We start from the raw sequence: 19,305 nt of genomic DNA on the forward strand, positions 1-19,305 counted from the left end.
TTATGATGACTCTTCATTCGTCGAATGACTCTACGCAACGAAAGTCGTGAATCACTTATTCGTACCACGGGGGTGTACGCACCGCCATTATATCGTACATGTACGTTGGCATCTCATTTTCTCATTCTTCAAAGTACCTCCAAAAATCCACCTATCACATTTTAAATTCCATACCTTAAAGCACTCAACATACACGAAATGCAGCTCAACTTGTTTCAGCGCCGTCATAAAATCAGGATTGCTGGCTAGTTCTGTACTGTCTCGTCATACCATTGTTCATTACCATCTTCATGTTCGTGTCGCTTTCTGGCCTGTTTATTCTCAAATTAGAAAATGGTATCAAGAGCGGCGAAACAAATCCCTCCACTCATGATCATGTAAAATTTTACGTAACAAACACCTGCCTTGTTCACGGCCAGTCTGGGTCGGCAGCACATAATATTACATGCTCCGTGCAGCCTTCAGGTATGTCAGATATAAGTATCTTGTTTGGCTCCGAAGATATCACAAAATGATAAAATCTGACGACTCTCTACAGATGTATTACCTCAAATTGTCCCACCGGGAATGCAAGACTTGATCTCTAGGGTTCTAGGGAAGGGGAAGAATAGACTCTTGACATGCTTCCTTTTGTCGACAATGTCAATAATCGCTTCAGTGCCCATCATCTTCATATTTAAGCTCTCTACAATCAGGAAACAATGTATCGTTCTATCGGTTTGCAGTCTTGTTAGACACCCAACTTCCATTTCCTGTTGACACTACGTTCTAACCCAGATGTGCAATTAGATCACCTTGATATTTCTCATACTGGCAACGACAATTATCTCCCACTGCCTTCACAAGTCTTGAACGCCGTTGCTGCAACTGCGTCGTCAAACAAAATATTGGTGGTAAGGGGAATTTGGCTCTTATTTGTAAGCTGCCTGACTACATTTATTAGTTGTGTTACTTTGTGTGCTTTTGTTGTGCTTAGCTGGAAAAACATCTGGAGGGATGAAGACGAGAATTGGGTTTGGGAGCATATACATAAATACTGCTGTTGTGGTTCTCGTTCCTAGAACGAAAGGATCAGCCTATCTATTTGCAGAGTTTGAAGTTTAGTGCCATAAAATTGTCGTCTTTTTTCATGTTTCCTGAAAATAACATTTCGTGATTTTAGATACTCTAACACAGCACGTGTGATCTTTCCATCCATCCAAAGCTATATTTGCACATGGACTCGGGTTCATACTTCCAGACCTGTTCTCAAAAGCTTGATACAATCAAATAGTGTGTACACAGAGAAAAACAAAGCAGGGCCTCCATTTATTTGAAATTGACGCGAAATTAGCCTCCCTGCTGCTTATTTCTATTTTCACACTGTGTAGTAATGACAGCCATTCTTCCCTTTCTTAGAATTTCTCAATATCAATCTCTTCATCGTCACATGTTCACATGAACTCGCAAGTGCAGATAATGGGACTGAGTGAATTTTGAGGAGTGTATGACTTGATTTGGAGTTAGGGACTTGATAGTACATCTCATCCAATCAAACTCTTTGATACAAAGAGTAGGAGATGCCTTTTCTCGCTGAGTATTGCATCATTGCGAAATATGGCAACTTCTGCTCAGCCCCTTTTCCTCTGATCGAAATTTTGCATTCAGGATGTCTATCTTTTCCTGATTCACCTGTACATATGTGCATTAATACTATGGGTTTTAGATTGAGCAGAAGTGAATAACATCAGTTTGTAGTTTTCTCGATTCATTTTAATACGAAATTTAAGATGATTTCGTGTTGAATTAAAGCTCCTTCCCATAAATCTTCATAATCCTATCCAACTGTATCTTCTCTCACACAACCATCTTTCATCACCAGGAATCAGTTTCGAATAGTCAAACAGATATAACAGTTTGCATTATGGCCGATAAAGCCCAAGACGAAGCGGAAGGGGTCGCTTTGAATCCATCCTCAGGAGAAGGTGCCGCTCCCAAAGAGAATGTGCGAGGAGGCAAGCCAGGAATCTGGCAGTCAGGAAAAAACTGCGTTTCGTACTTCTCCACCCTCAGCGTCTTCACGATCACCACTCTCCTTATGATTCCTGGTCTCGCTCTTGCATGCTATCATCAAAGAGCTCTTCAACTCCTTACGCTCACTACTACATCTACTCCTGGCAAGATTAGCGGAGGTTTGAATGCAACAAATGGAGGTGGAGATAATCTCACTCACAAGATATATCTATGGTATTATTGTATCTCGGGCGTTGCTGCTGGAGCTGGCAATCTTGTAAACATAACGGATAGTTGTCATCAATCAAGACAAGGTATGTACCTCCCAATGTCCTTTTCTTGTCATAAAACCGCATGTCTAACATACGTTTCTTTAACACAGCATTAACCTATCACATTCTCCCTTCCCTCAACTCAACCTTTAAACCTCCTCTTCCTGGATACGATGCCTCTGGTCCTATCATGGCGATCAATGATCTCATTCAGAACTACGCGTATCCAGCTTTCGCCTCCTATGTCGCCGCCATTTTTCTCTTAATAATCTTTTCCAGTTTCTTCATCTGGTGGTTCGGTGCTACCGCTACGCCACATAAGGAGACACTTATGCTCGTACTGTCCGTAAGTTTCCCATTCTTTCTCTCTCCCTACACAACTCAATCATCCCCAATCAAGCTCCTGACACATCACCCCCCAGATCTTCACAGGTTGTTTTGCCACCCTTGCAGCACTGCAAACCTATCTCTGCTACCAAACCATCTACATCCTCAATCGCACCATGGAACATTCCAAATCCACTCTAAACATATCCATCACACCCGGCTTTTCCTATCTCATCATCATCCATCTCTTCTGGATCATCCTTCTTCTCAACATCTTCATCATCCCCATCTCAACATGCATCAAACGTCGCCGCGCGAAGCGACAACTCAAAGCCCTAGAAACCGATGCACACGAGCTCAAAGAAAACGAAACTCTAAACGGCAACACTAAAGTATGTAGTACTCCAGATGAGCCTGCTGATTCGGAGTCCAGTGATGATGATTACAATATGCCTCCTCGCGGTGCACCCCAATATGGTGTGCCCACATATCCTCATCCCGGTATGCAGGATCAGGGATATTATGGTCATGGCTATGGTGCGCAAATGCCGATGCCTATGTCTCTGTCGGATCCCATGCAGGACAGCATGTATCCACCACAGTCTGCAAAACGCAAGAACAAGGAGAAGCGAGAACAAGAAAGGGATACAGCAAGTCTATAACTTAGAGGATTTGGTGGTTGAAAATGGCGTTTCGGCAATACTATGATTCTTCATTACGTTAGCTCTTGGTTGAACTCCTAGATATAGAATGACTCGAGGAGTCAGTCGGCCGAGTCAAATACGTGACAGGAATTTTCGAATCATTTCTTTGGTTGAATTTTAGAGAGGATATTTGAAGATGACTCGGAGGAGTCAGATAGAAGTTAAATACAAGTCATACCATTTCATGATTCATGAAATGCGATCCATAGAGTCTAGTTCAAGGAAGTCTTATAAAGTTTTCCCTTTATCTTTTTCTTCTCTGCTCCTGTACCACTTCCACTTTCGCAAGCAAGTTCTCTCATCAAACATAAATACCATAACCCAAATACCAAATACCAAATACCAACAACCAACACTCAAATATCACCTATTATGTTCAAATCGCTTCGCACCGCCAAAGAAAAACGCCAAGGTCCTGCCCGGAGATACTACCGCGGTCTCTGCACCGTCACCGCCACCTCCATCATCGTCATCATATTCATTCTCGTCTCCCTAGTCTACCAATTCCCGGGAAAAAATAACTCGATTCTCGACATCGAAAACCCAAGTATCACTTATAAAATTTACATTTTCCAATACTGTGTTTCTACCGGCCGCGAAAACGACAACGGGGTTGACAAAAACCCCAACGCGAAAGATGGATTGGGGTGTCATTTAGATCTCAACCGTAAGTTATTTTCTCATTTCTGATTCCTAGATTCCTGGACTTTATCACTTCATCACTATATCATAAATAATCACCCACGCACGAAAAAAAAATGATAAAACTAACCCAACATGACAATCCCCAGCCCTCGGCTACATCGTCGCTACAACCAACAAACAAGCAGAACCCAGCGATCTCGCCACCTTCTACACATTAATGACCATCGCATTCGCCTTCTACTACGTTGGCTGTCACGCAGTCGCTCTCACGATATATCTCTGGTGGCGATGGTTTAATCGACACTTCGACCCCGGAGAAAAAGTCCCCAAGAAAAGTTTCAAAAAGCTGATGCTCGCGTGCTTTGTACGTATTCCTCTTCTATCTACCCCTACCACCCTCCCTTTTCAGAAAGAAAAAAAAAGAAGAAGAAGAAGAAGAAGAAGAAGAAGAAGAAGAAGAAGAAGAAGAAGAAGAAGAAACAACTAACATCCCCCTCTCCACCTCACCAGACCGGACTAACCATCTTCTGCATCCCCGCCTCCTGCCTCACCCACGCCTCCTACCTCGGTAGCGGAATCGCCGGCGGCGGAATCCCCAAATCCTATTCCAAAATCGGGAATCTCTACATGCTTTTCGTGCATTCTCTCTGGCTCTGGTATCTCGCTTCTCTTCTCATCGTTTTTCTGCTATTCAGAAAGGAATATCCCAAACCGCCTAAAGAGAAAAAGGAAGAGGAAGAAAAGTCGGAGGATACGGAATCGGTTTCGGGTTCGGCTTCGTCGTATGGAACTGAGTGGGAATATGCCTCGGATCCTGTGGGTCCGACTTTATGGCCTAGGGAATAGGGTAGTGGTGTACGATGCTCAGGAGTCGGAGTCGGAGATCCTTTCATAGATGCGTACATAGGATATCTGTTTTTTTAGAGTTTTCTTATCTCGATGAGTAGAATATACACATATTCATATTAACCGACGCATAAATCGCACTTGTCTCTACACTAGTGATATGCAAACAACCAACGTCCAAGTCATCAATTCTCATTAAAATCATCAATACATTACCACTAATAAATGTTAGCCTCATGAGCGACCCACTCCCCCAAAGAAATCATATACTCTTAGGGTGCGTTCGAATCGATTTTCAATTTATTTCATAAAATCTCTAATAATATTAAAATAGCAAAGGTATTGAAGCTAATATATTTGAGTAGTATTAAATATATTTAAGTAATATTGAAAAAATGATAGGAATAGATAATAATAAAGATTTATTCGTAAAACTCCAAAAAGCTGCTTTACAATCAATATATAAGAATCTTGAAAGTATTTGCCATTTTAAAAATTATTTATCAAATAAATTATTAGGAATTATTTGATAATTCCAAGTGTTTAGTAAATATATTTATTTATCAAATAATTCCCTAATAATTTATTTCACAACCTTAAACATTCAATAAATTTATTATTTGAGATTATTTACTAAATAATTGAGGTCTAATAATTGAAATGAATCGAAATAAATCGATCCGAACGCACCCTTAGCACTACCAAAACCAAAACCAAAACCATCCCCATTTCGATACTATGATCTCTCCCCCTCAAAGTCCATATACACATAACCCTATCAGATATCTCACTTGGAAACTTGAGAACTTAAGAACTTGACATTCATCAATTACACAACTCAACACTCACTTCCACTTCCTCCTCCACTTCCTCCACTTCCTCCTCCATAACACCCCCACAACACCACAACACCACCATCCCATCCCAACCCATCCCATCCCTCTACCCGAATACATCACACCCCCTATCAAAGCCCTCAGCATACATACCTCAACATACCCCAACATCCACAATCCTTCATCCCTCTGCCCGACCCAAAATAAATATACCTCAGAAGTGTCTATCTCAAAGAAAATAACAATCAACCTCCCTGCTAATCAAAAGTCCAAATCTCATTCCTTATATCTTCCGAATCCATACACAATGAATTATTAGCACTAGCCAGCTCAATAGCACTCATTTGACTCTCATCGACAAAACAGTTGCGTCGCAAACATAGATAATCTCATTTCACACCTCACCAACCCATGCAACACTCATTGAACACAAAGTCCTATCAATTGCCAATCAATTCAATTTATTGAGTGTACGTGTGCATTGTCATCTACTACTAGGTTTCTCCTTTCTACCCAACAATCCTACCCCTGCCGCTCTTATCCGCCCCTTAACCTTTGATCATAGAGTCTACATTACTCTCGTACCCGATTTCAATCCAACAACTGTCTCTTTCCTCAAGACCGTCTAACCTCTAACCAAATTCACAAGAAGAGGCACATCTGAGTCCATTCAATCCAGTCACTAACCCTAACCGTGTTTCTCAAAACCCTTTCCAGTCCTCAAATCTCACTGGCATTAAAAAAGATTTCCTATCTTCCTCGTCGCCCCCAACCTCGTCGAGCTACGGGGTTGTTCATGTGTACTCCCATACGCCTATGAAATCAAATAACAATTTGTGGGCCATTCGGCCCCTCAAAATAATTCAAAAAAAGAAAGATTCTTCATGATGTAAGAACCAAAGTCGAAGCTCAAGTGAAAAAATATGAAAAGGTCTTTAGTCCGAAAGTTCACGCAGAGTACCATATCCAAACTCGGGGATGTTAGGCAAGAGTGATATACCACATGAAGGGTAATAGCAGTGCAGGGAAAGGAGAACGAAATGTGGTAATTATGCGTGCTCGATGATTGTTAAATCAGACGCAGGCGTCTAGGTCCTTATTATCTAGAGTGTAATAAAGAGACGAACGACGAACTTGATGTCGATTGCTAATTCAAAGTAGCTGAGGTGTTGGTGTTGGCAATGGCTTATTCTCAACCCTTGGCTTTCGTGGCCCTCCCTTCAAACTCTTAACTCTAGACAAGAACCCTCCTCCACCATTGGACACGGGAGGTCTGGAAGAATCCCCGATGCTATCGCTAGTGACACGCCTTTCGATTCCTGGGGGGTTAGAAGGTGCACGAGAGCGACCGGGTCTTGGTGGCAGTTCAGCAAATGTGACTGTTTCCTCCTTGATAGTATCGTCGCCCTTGCCAAATTCATTGAAAAATGGGTTGGCTTCATTTGTCCTACTTCCAACGGGAGTGTATCCGTCTGGAGAAGTGGCGTTGTACATGCCTTCTGGGCTAGTCATTCTACCAGAAGGTCCGTAATCGCGCCGGCTATTGATGCCGCGGATCTTCTGTGCCAATGACTTCTTTCGAGATAGCCCGCCATCCATACCAAATTGCTCATTCTGGTTCTTTTGAACAGCCGAACGAGAGGCTGGAGCACCTTCAAGGAAAGTAGAGGTTCCCAGGCCCATGGATTCTTCACCATGAACTGGCTCAACACGTGTAGTTGCACTTTCAATGGCAGATTCTGTGCGGCTAGGCATTCCCGGGCGATGAGTATAAGGTTCAAAATTATCGACTTTATCTCCCCCACGGGAATAATCAAGATGTGCTTCTGCGTCATTATTGCCCATAAAAGTTGCATGATCAGGTTTCTTGTTCAGAGGTCCTCCACCACCAAGAGAATTGTTGGCTGAATCTTTAGCGAAGGCTTGCATTGGTGCACGACGACTTCCTGCTCGATTACGGTCTGGGTTGCAGGCATCAAATGGCCCATCATGATGGAATGCTGTACGCGAATTAGTAGTGTTATTGGATAGAGAATGATAAATTTTCTCAACTTACTGCCAATTCCGAAAATGCTGGTGGCGTCTAGTTGATCAATAACATCGAGAGGTGCCTTCTTCTTGGTCTTTTCTGCAGCGCGCTTACGATCACGATGTCTCTTTTCTTTCTCTAAGCGTCTACGTTGATCTTCTGGATCAAGTAATTTGGGTTTTCGTTCCATGATAGATGTGTCGGAGTTGCGTCTTGTTCTTTGTCTTGGGCTATCGTTGGGGTCGGCAAAAATATCTAATTCTTCTTCGCGTGGCCTGCTGCTTGAAGATGGCTTTCCAGCTGCTCTTCTCGCACGCATTGCCTCTTCCTGTGACCTCATTGGTCTATGTCCCGATGGCCTTCCCGGAGGGATGTTCTCTGCCTGTGGTCGGGTCGTGCCTGTGTTTGAGCGCACCATCCCCGGTTTGTTATTTCTGTTCGGAACGGGTTTATCTCCGATTGTGAGTTCGTCCTGCATTGTTAACGTCAGCGATACTTTCTCATGTAGCCAAATTTCTTGTAGGTTGAGTTCCTCCCGAAGTGTGTTCTTGTGTTCTTCAGGCTTTATGTCTAGCCAACAAGGTTGTGAGAAGGGTATTCATGGTTTGAGATGAACGTACAAATAAATCCGCTGCGTTTCCTGTTAGAGCTGGCCCTGATGAAGTCGGACTTGTTCGAGAAAATGCCATGGTGCTTGATGATGTTTGATTCGTAGTTGAAGAATCGAGAAATGGATTTCGTGATAGAGGTCTTGGAGGAGGTACTCGGGGGGAACGCTGGGTAGAAGAAGGCATAGCTGGAGACACGGCTCGATTCCTAAAGGGGTTGTTGGATGATAGATTGGCTGAAAGTCCAGGCGATCGATTGCCTGTTTAGAAAACAAGATTCAAATGTCAGTCTACGGATTGATGCTTGTCGTTGATGGGAAATGATAGGAAGAGTGAAACGCTGAACATCCAACTTGATACAAGCCAGCCGTGATAAGTGGGGATGTCAGTTTTGTCGTCGCAGACTTGCGGCGCATAGATTACAAGAATGATTTGAACTTACCATCAAAGTCTGGTTGGATAGAGCTTAACGACATTGTGGCAATGATTGTGATGACGACACAGATCCCAGAATTAATCACTGTAATAAGTTGTGATGCGTTGATTAAAGGAATCAGGGGAATGTGATCCGGTTTATTTTTCAATTTGACGTCGTTGTATTGGTGTAGAAGGCAAATAAAGTTTTCTTATTCGTTCGTTCCTCTTTTTGAGGGATGTTTGAAAGTTTGATAGGTTTCTTTCTAGTCCAGGGAAAACAAGAAGTATGTGGGTGATGGATGACGATGACTGGTTGTGCGTAAGGTAGTAGGAGGTTGACTGATTTGGAAGAGTGAATCCGTTTCTTGGAGATTGGGATGAGATGGGTTTGATGAATCTTGTTGGTTCCTCTAGCTCTCCCGCGTTTAGAGCAACTTGTACACGAGTACTGTACTATATCGTACTGTAATTGAATCAAGAGGAAACCGCCCGGGTGAGCAAGGTAAAAGAGAACAGACCGATCGATTTTGGTCCGTGTCAGGATAAACGGTGAATTCCTTACCGACCGAGGCCTAAGCAAGCACTCACCACCTCTGTGGTGTGTAAATTTGTGTTTGAGACGTGTAAAATCGATTGGATACCAATATCAATACTAATGTCAATATTGATTGATCTGATATTCCGTTCCCCCTTAAGCTCGAGAAAGGCGTCGTGTCGTCCTCTCTTCTTTTCCTTGGTCCTTTCACTTTAAGTCTCAGGATTAATTGCTCGCAATCAAACAAATTAAAATCCTTTGGGGAACCTCAAAGATGGTAAGGAAGGGATAGGAGGGGGAGGGAAAGAAATGTGGATAGCGATGGGACAGGATGTGAGATGCGAAAATGCTTGATGTACAATCGTAATCTTATATCCCCGTTCGTCTCCCTTGATACCCTCTGCTCAAATTGAATTCAGAACCGAATTTGATTCGAGGAATTTGTGTCAAGTTGTGGATTCGATTCCGACTGCTTGACGATCTTCCAATTTAGTAATTGTGGTCCTCTACCAAATTCCTTGTCAAATCTGCAAAGTATAAGTAGGGAACCGAGGATTGAAATTGTTCAGGAGTCGATAATAATGTGGATTTGTAAGTTGTGGGGGTTTGAATCGAAAAGCAAATGAAGGGCGAAATGAAGTTTGAAGTTCCAGATGTTTGATTAATTAGCGGCAGGATGAATGAGTGAGAATGAGGGTGTAGCTTGTATGGATGTATGGATGTATAAATTTGACCGTTTCCTCTTTCGTTGGAATGAAGGAGATGAAGAGGTCGAGGGATCGAGGGATAGAGGGATAGAGGACGAGAAGGAGAGGACGACGAGGAGGAGGAGGAGGGGAGACGCGGAAGTTTTATGCGGAATCCACGGTGTTTGTCCTTTTTCTTCCTATCTCTTCTCTTTTCAATAACAATGTTTATGTAGGCGTGGTAGGTATGATAATCTGATTGTAGGTGTGATGTGACGTGACGTGATTGCGTATATTGTAATCGTCCCTGTGAAGGTAATCTATATTCCCTTTTGAATGATTTCGATCAACAGAATCTACCCAGGTAGGTATGTATTTCAAATTATCCAAACGGGTAGAAGAGCAGGTAGGTAGATGGGTAGGTTGGCAAACTTCTTTTTGGTACGATGACGATGTCTTTTTGATATGACAAAGCAACTTTCTTCTTTGGTGGTATGAAAATGATAGTTGGGCGAAGAACGATTGATATTCTTATGTAGTATTTTCTACTGTTGATGTGTATTGTACAGTGCCGTTGTAAATGAGGTTATTGAAAGAAGTTGTGTAGAAACTGTACGGGGGATGTTGGAGTGAAAGAGAAGATGGAGTATTGATGAAGTTTTTGTAGGTAGGTAGTATTGGATACCTGTGATATGTTAGAGGGGAAGAGAGGGAAAGAAGAAGCTTTCTTCCTTTTTTGGTAAATTATGAATGGATCAAAACATCAGATGAGCAACTGATGAAGGTATCTCTTGACCTTTTGAATCACACTTCCACCAGTTCCTTCTATATTTGGTAATTGTCTAGTATGTAAATGTAGTATGTAGTATATAGTATGTAATATGTAATATGTAATATCTAACATCTAACATCTAATATCTGATAGATACTACAAAGTATTGATTTATGGATACCCAATACCTACTAATACCTACCTCCCTTCATCCCCCACTCCTTTGAATCTCTTTCCTTATTACCTTTTCCTCATTACCTACCTATTCCCTATGTATGTTGTACTTTTCTTTTGGCATCAATATCCAATGCCAATATAACCTTTTCTAGAAGGGGTTTGGATCCGGACAAGGAAGCTACTTGAAAAGTTCGGGGAAACCTTGCTAATCTTTTGATACCATCATCCGAACGAAATATGAAATCTCACCAGAATAATGCAAAGCTTTTAATAAAGCCTCAACTCCTAGAAGCAGGTACCACTCTGTACAAATCCAAATGCAACCTCAAAAGGAGCTGCCGATATAAAATATATGGTACACACGAGAAATCTATCACTCTACTAACTAACTACCTACCTACGCTTGAGCTGTCGTAGGTACCTTTCTATAGATCCCACGGAGGAATCCCAATATCGATTTTGTCAGAGGAAGGATTGATTATATCTTTTGGGCTGAATAGCTCGAAAATAGTCCCGCCTGTCGAAGAGACATAAGAGTCTATTAAAAGCACTACCCAGAGTCAGTCATAGATAATAGTAGTATTTGCCAAACGCCACTGTCTTCTGAGCCACCCCAACCGAGAGTCTGTGGAGGAACACTTGCCTGGATGAGTTTAGTTTGGCGTCATTCAACTTGACCGTCTCCAAAGTAACCGGCTGATGGTACCCAGTAGCAAGTCAAGATCGTATCTACCTCAGACACTACTACGTATTGCTATCAGACCTTATCCCGATTGTTCGAAAGAGCTTCCTCAAGATGGGGAAGGGGGAAGAGGGTTTGCCATTTGGTGTATCTCAAGACCGTGAAAGGTCGTTTGGAAGAGTAGTGTTCCTAGTGTATCCATCATTAATTGATGGTGTTAAGAATTGGACATATCTGATGATTCTAGATTCTTTTGGGCTGAAGATTCAAATTCATTCAATACAGAATAAATGGATCGATTCCTCTCAAGTTTCCACTCGTCAATATTTCTATTGCCGAAATTTGTTTGTAAGGGCTAGACTGAACAGTGAACAGTGAACACACATATTTGACAGCAATGCCCAATGCCGAGAACTGGAGATTCTGAACATCCAAGTGGATCTACTAGCCAGCATCGCCAGGGAGGAAAGATCTCAAGAGGGGTTGGGAATAGGGGACCTATGATAGCTTCAGGTACAAGAGTCAAGTCTCCACTCTAGTTAGTTAGTTTGATGTTCCTGATGTTCCTGATGTTCCTCATTTTAAGCTTCAAAGCACCAACAAAATTTCATGGGAAAAAGGTCTAATTTTATAAGACCGACGAGACAGATAGAGTGTGAGGTATGACAGCTTCATAATTCATGCGACGAGAATCCATTAAAGAATCTAGAGAAGTCTTCGAAAACTCAGATTCATGCAAAAGTTCTTCTCGAGCATTGACAGATCAGATTAATTGTAATTCATTATTTAAAAAAATCCTGGCCCCCTGGTGGTTAGATAAGTACTGACTAATCGATTAATGTAAGGCCAAAATTCTGCCTAGCCTTATCAAGCTTTCATCAAAGCTTCATCAGTTAGATCTACAGCCTTGTATATCACAATCAAACAAAATCATTCCCTTCCATCCATCATACTATCATCCCCACGCATCGAATCGTAAGCCTAAACTCAATCTCCTATATCCAATTTCTCCATTGATTCAAACCTTACCGACGTCATTACATCTTCATCTTCCGTTCCGCCTGTTCCACTGTCGAAGGTTCCGCGAAACATCCGCATATTTCGCGATTTCCCGGGCACCATCAAATACCATCCCTTGCTTCACAGGTACATCTTGCACAACTCATAATACGCAACGTGAAAACAAAATGACGACGATCAATTCCCCTCCGGAAGATATTAAGATGGAGGATGGTACCAGGGTAACCCCTTCAGTATCTGGGGAGAATGAGGAACCCAAATTTGGAGGATTTACAAGGTTTGAAATCGAACTTGAGGTATGTTGGAGAATTCAAATGTTTTCTTGAAAGAGGACTGGGGGGATAAAGGGATTTATGGAATTGGTAGAGCTGCGCATGTCCGCATATGAGGGCTCGAATATCCATTCCTTTTAAATTCAAAAATTTCCTCTACAATTCCTAATTGCTCCCCCTTCCAATCTCCATCCACACATTGTCTACCTGCTAACTCACTTTAGTTCATAAATGCCATCTCATCACCCTACTACCTAATGCACTTAGCCTCCCTCTCCTCTGGTACTCTCCTCAGCTCCCCACCATTCATCGCCTACCTCAAATATTTACAATACTTTACCCAACCCCCATACCTCAAATTCCTCTCCTATCCTGGACCTAGTCTGAAACACCTAGAATTATTACAAAATGAGAATTTCAGAAGGGATTGTTTGAGTATAGATATTATAAGTATGCTCGCCAGTGAGGATATGGCAGCAGTAGAGAGGTGGCAGAAGGAATGATGCAGTGGAGGGAACGGAGAAATCAACAAGTCATCAATGTCCCATGGGTAGAGCCATCAGACTTGATTGTGAGAGCATCTGTTTTCAAACGGCTTTGCTTTCGCTCGCCTTGTATCAAAACACCCTATTATAGGACAGATGCAGATCTCACTTGCGCTCATCCGCGTCTTGAAGGCCACCACGATACCGTACTCGAGGAAGGTCTACCAGTAGTGAGTTGAAGTGTTGGGACATCAGGCTTACCCGAATTCATTGACAATGGGGGAAAAGTGTTTTGCGATATACCAGGAGTTCTAGGTTTGAGATACGAAGTAATTGAACACATCGAAGTTGTTACGTTGGGGAATGGGTATGACTGAGAAGTAAAAGCTTCTTCTTTAATGCTTCTTAATTAAAAAGAATCCGACGCCTTTTATGATATAATTTACACCCAAATGCAGACTACTTATCTCACGAGGTATATTAACCATTACGCCATATTGCAAAATCCCAGCCCAGATGTCCTACGCCATGTCTGCTCACTTCCCCAGCATAACCTGCGTGACAAATCCCTTCGTGAACAAACATCTAACATGTTTTTCATGTCGACATCCCCCAACTTCGTAGCAAAAGATAACTCTGCAAACCTGCCCCCATTCATCTAGTTCTCTCTCCATTGGTTTGCACATGTCATACACTACAAACAAATTGTTAGCCTCATTCCTCTTTCATCATAATCATTCACGACCTCCTTCTTTTCCTCCTCCTCCTCTCCCCAATTCTCCTCGTTCCCCAGATTGCTACCACTATCCCTGCTTCCAATTTCCAAACAAGCCAAGTAATGAACAAAAAAAAAGCTTACCCTATAAAATCCCGTCATCGGTTCATCCGCACTGCGAATCTGCACAAACCTCGCCGCAGCCACCATACCATTACACTCACTATTCGCGCATTGTTTGGGATAAGTATCGGCATTGGCCCAGGCATCTTTGCCTCCAAATACATCTTCTTTCTCTTCGCGCACAAAGGTTTTGCGGTCGAAGATGGAGCGGGTGAGGATGTATTGGTAGGGACAGGTGAGACATTCGAGACGGTTTGCGCCGGTGAGATCTTGTGTCGAGGTGGGCGCGGGGGTCGAGGAATGAGGAGTTACGGAGACAGTGAGGATGTTGCTGCAGGAGGGGCAGACTGGTGAGTGAGAGAGGTTAGTTGGGGAGAGGGGGAGATGGAGGGAGGAGGAGGGACGTACAGAGAAGCATTTTGATGGGATGGGATTGATATTGGATTCCCGAGGTGCTGGGTAGGTATTTCTTCCTTTTTCTCAATTTATGTCTGCGGATATTTCTAATCTCTCGCAGATCACAATTATCAACTCCCACAAAAATCCCGAATCGTATTGTTTCTTCAACGTCGCGCGCAATTTCACAAGTCAAATAATCTCAAGCTCTTTCTTTATCAATTTTATCAACCTCATCATAGGAACTTTTTTCCCGCTCACTCGCTTACATAATTTCAACCCACCATTACACCGCACGTCTCATCGCACCCCCCAATCACAATGCTCCCAGCAAAAGCGTCCTCGGACCCAAACCTAAAAACTCCACCGATAGGTCCTACCCTCACACGGCTGAGCGTGATGGGGCAGGCTCGAAGGACAGGGATGCTAGGCTCTGGGCTGAGAAATGTTGGCCTGTTGTTCCAGAGTCGGTGCGTTTCGTTTGGAGGAGTGGATTGACTGATGGATGGGTGTTTGGAGAAGCGCTGGACTTTCTACTTTCGACACTTTCTATACATACATACATACATACATACGTGCATACGTGCATACACACGGAGGATTGGCAAGATCAGATCAGATCAGATACGTTTTTTTCTCTCTCGTCTTATTTATTGTTATCGTTTACAGAGGAGACGTATCTGTCTTTCGTCTGAACAGTTTGAGAAGGAAGGATTTGCATTTACGAAGTTACGAGGATACGGGATTTGGGGAAGAAGAGGCTTTGGTCTTCGATTGTTTGAGTTAGGTTAAGGAGTGGTGTACGCTGCTTTGTTGGTGATTTGATTTGAATTTTTTGAGGTCTTCGGATTGTGAGGTTTGCGATAGTTGTACATTGGACGAAAGGAGAAGAGAAGGGAAAGATCAGATAAAATGACGGATCCGAGGGACGTTGAGTATGAAGAGTCCGATGTATGTTTCCCCCACACTCTCTTGGATTTAGGAATCCATACTAATACGCATCCAGGGAGCTTCGCCCGGTGAACAACTTGTCCACGCCGCTCGCGGTAACAATCTCGACCTAATGAAGGAAATCCTCGAGAATTGCAAAAGCGAAGAAGAAGCCGCCGACCTCCTCAACAATGCTAAAGATGGGAACGGAAGTTATGTGTATCATATTGCTGCTAGTCAGGGACTCTGTATGTTCTCCATTTCATTGCTTTTCCAATCCCATATTCCTACCCCCATAATGGCAAGCAAAGTACAAATATACTAACATGTATACTCCCATGAAGATGAAATGATCGACTGGCTCACCCGTCAAGAGGGATTCGAATGTGATCCCATCTCGCAGGCTTCGGGCGAACAGGCAGGAGATACACCACTTCATTCTGCCGTCCGCTTCATCAACAATTTACCACCCACCCCTACCAATTTAGCCGCAGGTCAAGAATTAGTGGAACTGATGCTCGAAGCTGGTAGTGAGAAGGACATCAAAAACAAGCGAGGCCATACCCCCGTAACTTTAGTCGCAGCACAGAACCCCGACTTGAAGAAGTTTATCCAGAATTACACGTTTGATGATGAGGAAGAGACATATCCTGCACCGGAGAAGCAGGAATCAAATTATCTGGATTATGATGAGGTGGCCGAGGAGGACGATGATGATGAGAGGAGTGTATATAGTGGAAGTGACAGTGAGGAGGAAGAAGAGTTCAACAGGCGTAAAGCAGAAAGGGCCAAGAAAGCAGGTTCATAGATTTGATTGTCTGGTTTGTTTTGATACTTTGGGGCGGGTTGCTAGACAAGTATGATATAATGCCGAATTATACATAGAGAATGAGAAGGGAAAATATTTATTTGATCTGAAAAAACATCAACATCTCAAACCCAAGTGAACATTGAAATAGTTCCAGTGACTCTTCTCAAACAAGTCGCAATTTCCGCCGTTCCCATTTCATTTCCATCCATTTGAATCGATCCAAACTCCACTTCTTCGTAGCAACCTTGATTTGAAATTTCACAAGGCCTATGCGACGATAGGTGGGTACATCAGAGTCCAAATCTCCCTCTGCACCTGCCATTCCATCTTGCATATCAATATTGCCGCTGAGTGTTCTTGCAATACCATCAACCCCCTTCTCATCAGGAGATTCACAATGAGATCCAGAATCCGTCGCGATGATATCTTCCACTTCATCCACATCCCCTTGTTTCGCTTCTTCTGCATGTACCTCTCCATCCGATATCGCAGGCTTTCTCGTCTCAACTCGCTCGAGAACTAAACCGAATGCGTAGCGATTCTGGGATGCGATGAAGAGTACTATATATGGCAGTTTCATGAATTTCGACGAGTTTGTTTCTTGTTTCTGTTTTGTTCTCGTTGTGTCGGGTTTCTTTTCGGGTTCCTCCTCTGCGTCTTTTTCATCGTTCTTCCTGGTCACGAGCCAGGGCTCGCCTTCTTTCTCCCGGACCATCCAGATATTGCTCCGTCTTCCAAATCCTCGTGAGGTCTCTGAATTTGGGTTGGGATTGGGATTGGGATCGGGATCCCAAAATATCTCTCCGGAAGATAGAGATGTGCTCGCGTGATCTGTGGCTTTTCGCATTGAGAGGATAGAACCCTGGATAAGTAACTCTGCGCTTGTGATTGCGCCGTAGGGATTCGTGCTCGCGAGAGCAATGTTGTGGGAGAGGAGAGTCGGATCTAGATGGGTAGGAGTCAGGTATTTTGTGAAGAAAGTTTCGATTTTTCCATTCACTGATGCCCAAGACCATGATGGTGCGATGTAGCTTGGTATTGGATTGGTGTTGGGATTTGGAGGAGGAGATGAGGTGGCTTTCTTTCCGTAGTACCAAAGGAATCCTTCTCTCAAATGACTACTCCATATTCCTGCCAGGTAAATTGTATTCAGATAACCGCCATGTTTTAACTCCCCATGCACCAACGACGCAATGCCCGAAAAGGCAGGGAACTTATCAGCAGGGAATGTTAGACTGCGCGTACAATAATCCGCGACCATCTCGCCATGATACTCCAGCAGGATCTGGTTCACATCTTTCGGATCGTGGGGATCCTGATCCGGACTGTTTGTTTGTTTGAAAATGCGATCTTTGATTCGCTCATACCGAAACGCGCGTTGGCGATGCATATCGTAGTCGTGGATGCCGTCGCCGGAGGAATACTGGTGCAGACATTGCCAGTGGAGTTGTTGGTGTCCGTAGTAGAGGGTTCGGGGACAGAGGACTTCTTCTTGGAGCGTCCAGCCGCGGTTGGCGAGGGGTCCTTTGTATAGGAGGTGTCTGAGATCTTCGCGCATAGAGTCTCGATGCACGATATCGACAGTGTCCTCCGAAGTGCTTTCGTGAGATAGTTTAAGCTTGATGGCTGGACCGCCTGTGAGATCATACGAGCGAAAGGTATGCAGCATGCCATCCGTGGCCTTGGATGCAGCGGCGGCGGCGAGTGTTACTACGGCATCGTGATAGACGTCTCCCATATGATTGGATTCTATTTCCCAGTCTTCCCGTGAGTCTTGTATGATGCATAGACAGTCAATCCATAGGTACTTCAGCCCAAGACTTCGAGTGATCAAAATCGCATCTACAAAATTTGCTGGTAGATCCGACATTGGGATTCTTTTTTTGAATAGCTCGACTTTTTCCACAGTCAATTTGGCTTTTTCTCCTACTGAACCACCCCAGCAATGACTAAGTGCTATGAATCTACCCATTTGATGATTCGTGGAGACGAGCAAAGGTTCTCGGTCATGTGAACCAACATCAATGACCCTCGTAGGAAGTGGTTTTTCATCCATGTCAGGACATTCATCGTGATCTTCACTGCACGTTTTAATCCAATCTCGAGCGATACTGAAGTTAGTTTCAGATCTCAGATCCGGATCAAGAGTAAAATGACCGATCTGAAAGGGACCAACAAATTTAGCTTGTCCTGTCGCATCTGTAAGTGGATGATCATATCTGAAGCTCTAAATGAAGATTCTAACGAAATATTCATACCTCGAGGTACTTGCAATGACAAAGTCAGAGGCTGAAACCGCCGACTTACCTGATCGGGTCTTTCCCCTCTGAAATGAAAAGTAAGAAGATCAAGAATCATATCTCGATACGACGTTATGTACCCAGTAAACGGCCTAATCTTCGGCGCTGCAGATTCCAAGCTTCCAATCTCCATACCCTCTGCATTGGGCATTTCCATCGGCACTACATTCAACGTCGACGCAGCAGACGAGTTTCCCAACGTATTAGACAACGCGCGAGGTTTACCAGTCGCAAACCGGTCCTTCAAATAGACTTCCATATCGCGCGGTATGGCCCGTGGTTCCAGGATCCCATGAAACTCACTATCCTCCGAATCAATCGTAACATGAAAGCCCAACGAGCTCCCCTCCTTCTCCATCTGCACCAACGCATCTCTATACGTAACGAGTCCCTCCTCCGAATGCCGCATCTTTGCATCCAGCGCCCGCAGCAGAACATGACAAAGTTCGCAGCCCGCTTGCGCAGCTTCTTTCAAATCTTCATATGTGGCTGCATGTTTCCAATACAAGAATTCCGACGCTGCTTCGCCATTCTGCTCCTTTTTGGAATTCTGGTAATTGGTTTTCGCCAAGTCGATCAATTCGGTCACATTGATACGTGCGCATAATTCGCAAAGCATTTGCACAAATATACGTGTGATTAAGATGGAATGGATCTGATGAATATCAAAATTACAGTCGTTAATAGCAGCCCCATCACACCTCAATTATATACATATTGAATGC

The 19,305-nt window shown here is 43.5% G+C and overlaps 8 protein-coding genes across 8 annotated transcripts; 5 read left to right on the forward strand and 3 right to left on the reverse strand.

Moving 5' to 3' along the window:
* Window positions 1–290: 290 nt before the first annotated feature.
* Window positions 291–852, forward strand: EAF02_002097 (uncharacterized protein; the record flags this gene model as incomplete). Its single annotated transcript, XM_038898145.1, has 3 exons — window positions 291–465; window positions 539–729; window positions 790–852. 3 exons carry the CDS (start codon window positions 291–293, stop codon window positions 850–852), a joined length of 429 nt encoding a protein of 142 aa, XP_038761837.1.
* Window positions 853–1,903: 1,051 nt separating this feature from the next.
* On the forward strand, window positions 1,904–3,253 carry EAF02_002098 (uncharacterized protein; the record flags this gene model as incomplete). The annotated part of the gene is made up of 3 exons (XM_038898146.1): window positions 1,904–2,306; window positions 2,375–2,610; window positions 2,687–3,253. The coding sequence occupies 3 exons, from the start codon at window positions 1,904–1,906 to the stop codon at window positions 3,251–3,253; spliced, it is 1,206 nt and encodes a 401-aa protein (XP_038761838.1).
* A 135-nt stretch (window positions 3,254–3,388) lies between these two features.
* Window positions 3,389–4,786, forward strand: EAF02_002099 (uncharacterized protein; the record flags this gene model as incomplete). Its single annotated transcript, XM_038898147.1, has 3 exons — window positions 3,389–3,962; window positions 4,087–4,304; window positions 4,364–4,786. The coding sequence occupies exons 1-3, from the start codon at window positions 3,668–3,670 to the stop codon at window positions 4,784–4,786; spliced, it is 936 nt and encodes a 311-aa protein (XP_038761839.1). The 5' UTR covers window positions 3,389–3,667.
* A 1,280-nt stretch (window positions 4,787–6,066) lies between these two features.
* Window positions 6,067–10,615, reverse strand: EAF02_002100 (uncharacterized protein). Its single transcript, XM_038898148.1, has 4 exons — window positions 8,702–10,615; window positions 8,272–8,519; window positions 7,679–8,123; window positions 6,067–7,622 (listed from the first exon to the last, which is right to left on the reverse strand). Exons 1-4 carry the CDS (start codon window positions 8,733–8,735, stop codon window positions 6,775–6,777), a joined length of 1,575 nt encoding a protein of 524 aa, XP_038761840.1. The 5' UTR covers window positions 8,736–10,615; the 3' UTR covers window positions 6,067–6,774.
* Window positions 10,616–12,715: 2,100 nt separating this feature from the next.
* On the forward strand, window positions 12,716–13,323 carry EAF02_002101 (uncharacterized protein; the record flags this gene model as incomplete). The annotated part of the gene is made up of 2 exons (XM_038898149.1): window positions 12,716–12,844; window positions 13,045–13,323. The coding sequence occupies 2 exons, from the start codon at window positions 12,716–12,718 to the stop codon at window positions 13,321–13,323; spliced, it is 408 nt and encodes a 135-aa protein (XP_038761841.1).
* A 640-nt stretch (window positions 13,324–13,963) lies between these two features.
* On the reverse strand, window positions 13,964–14,561 carry EAF02_002102 (uncharacterized protein; the record flags this gene model as incomplete). The annotated part of the gene is made up of 3 exons (XM_038898150.1): window positions 13,964–13,999; window positions 14,165–14,490; window positions 14,552–14,561. The coding sequence occupies 3 exons, from the start codon at window positions 14,559–14,561 to the stop codon at window positions 13,964–13,966; spliced, it is 372 nt and encodes a 123-aa protein (XP_038761842.1).
* An 890-nt stretch (window positions 14,562–15,451) lies between these two features.
* On the forward strand, window positions 15,452–16,277 carry EAF02_002103 (uncharacterized protein; the record flags this gene model as incomplete). Its single annotated transcript, XM_038898151.1, has 3 exons — window positions 15,452–15,490; window positions 15,546–15,717; window positions 15,814–16,277. The coding sequence occupies 3 exons, from the start codon at window positions 15,452–15,454 to the stop codon at window positions 16,275–16,277; spliced, it is 675 nt and encodes a 224-aa protein (XP_038761843.1).
* Window positions 16,278–16,443: 166 nt separating this feature from the next.
* EAF02_002104 (uncharacterized protein) lies at window positions 16,444–19,199 on the reverse strand (the record flags this gene model as incomplete). Its single annotated transcript, XM_038898152.1, has 3 exons — window positions 16,444–18,507; window positions 18,588–18,606; window positions 18,661–19,199. The coding sequence occupies 3 exons, from the start codon at window positions 19,197–19,199 to the stop codon at window positions 16,444–16,446; spliced, it is 2,622 nt and encodes an 873-aa protein (XP_038761844.1).
* Between the last annotated feature and the right edge of the window lie 106 nt (window positions 19,200–19,305).

The sequence above is a fragment of the Botrytis sinoallii genome, assembly GCF_014898435.1.
Source record: "Botrytis sinoallii strain Bc 23 chromosome Unknown BSIN_003, whole genome shotgun sequence".
NCBI lineage: Eukaryota > Fungi > Ascomycota > Leotiomycetes > Helotiales > Sclerotiniaceae > Botrytis > Botrytis sinoallii.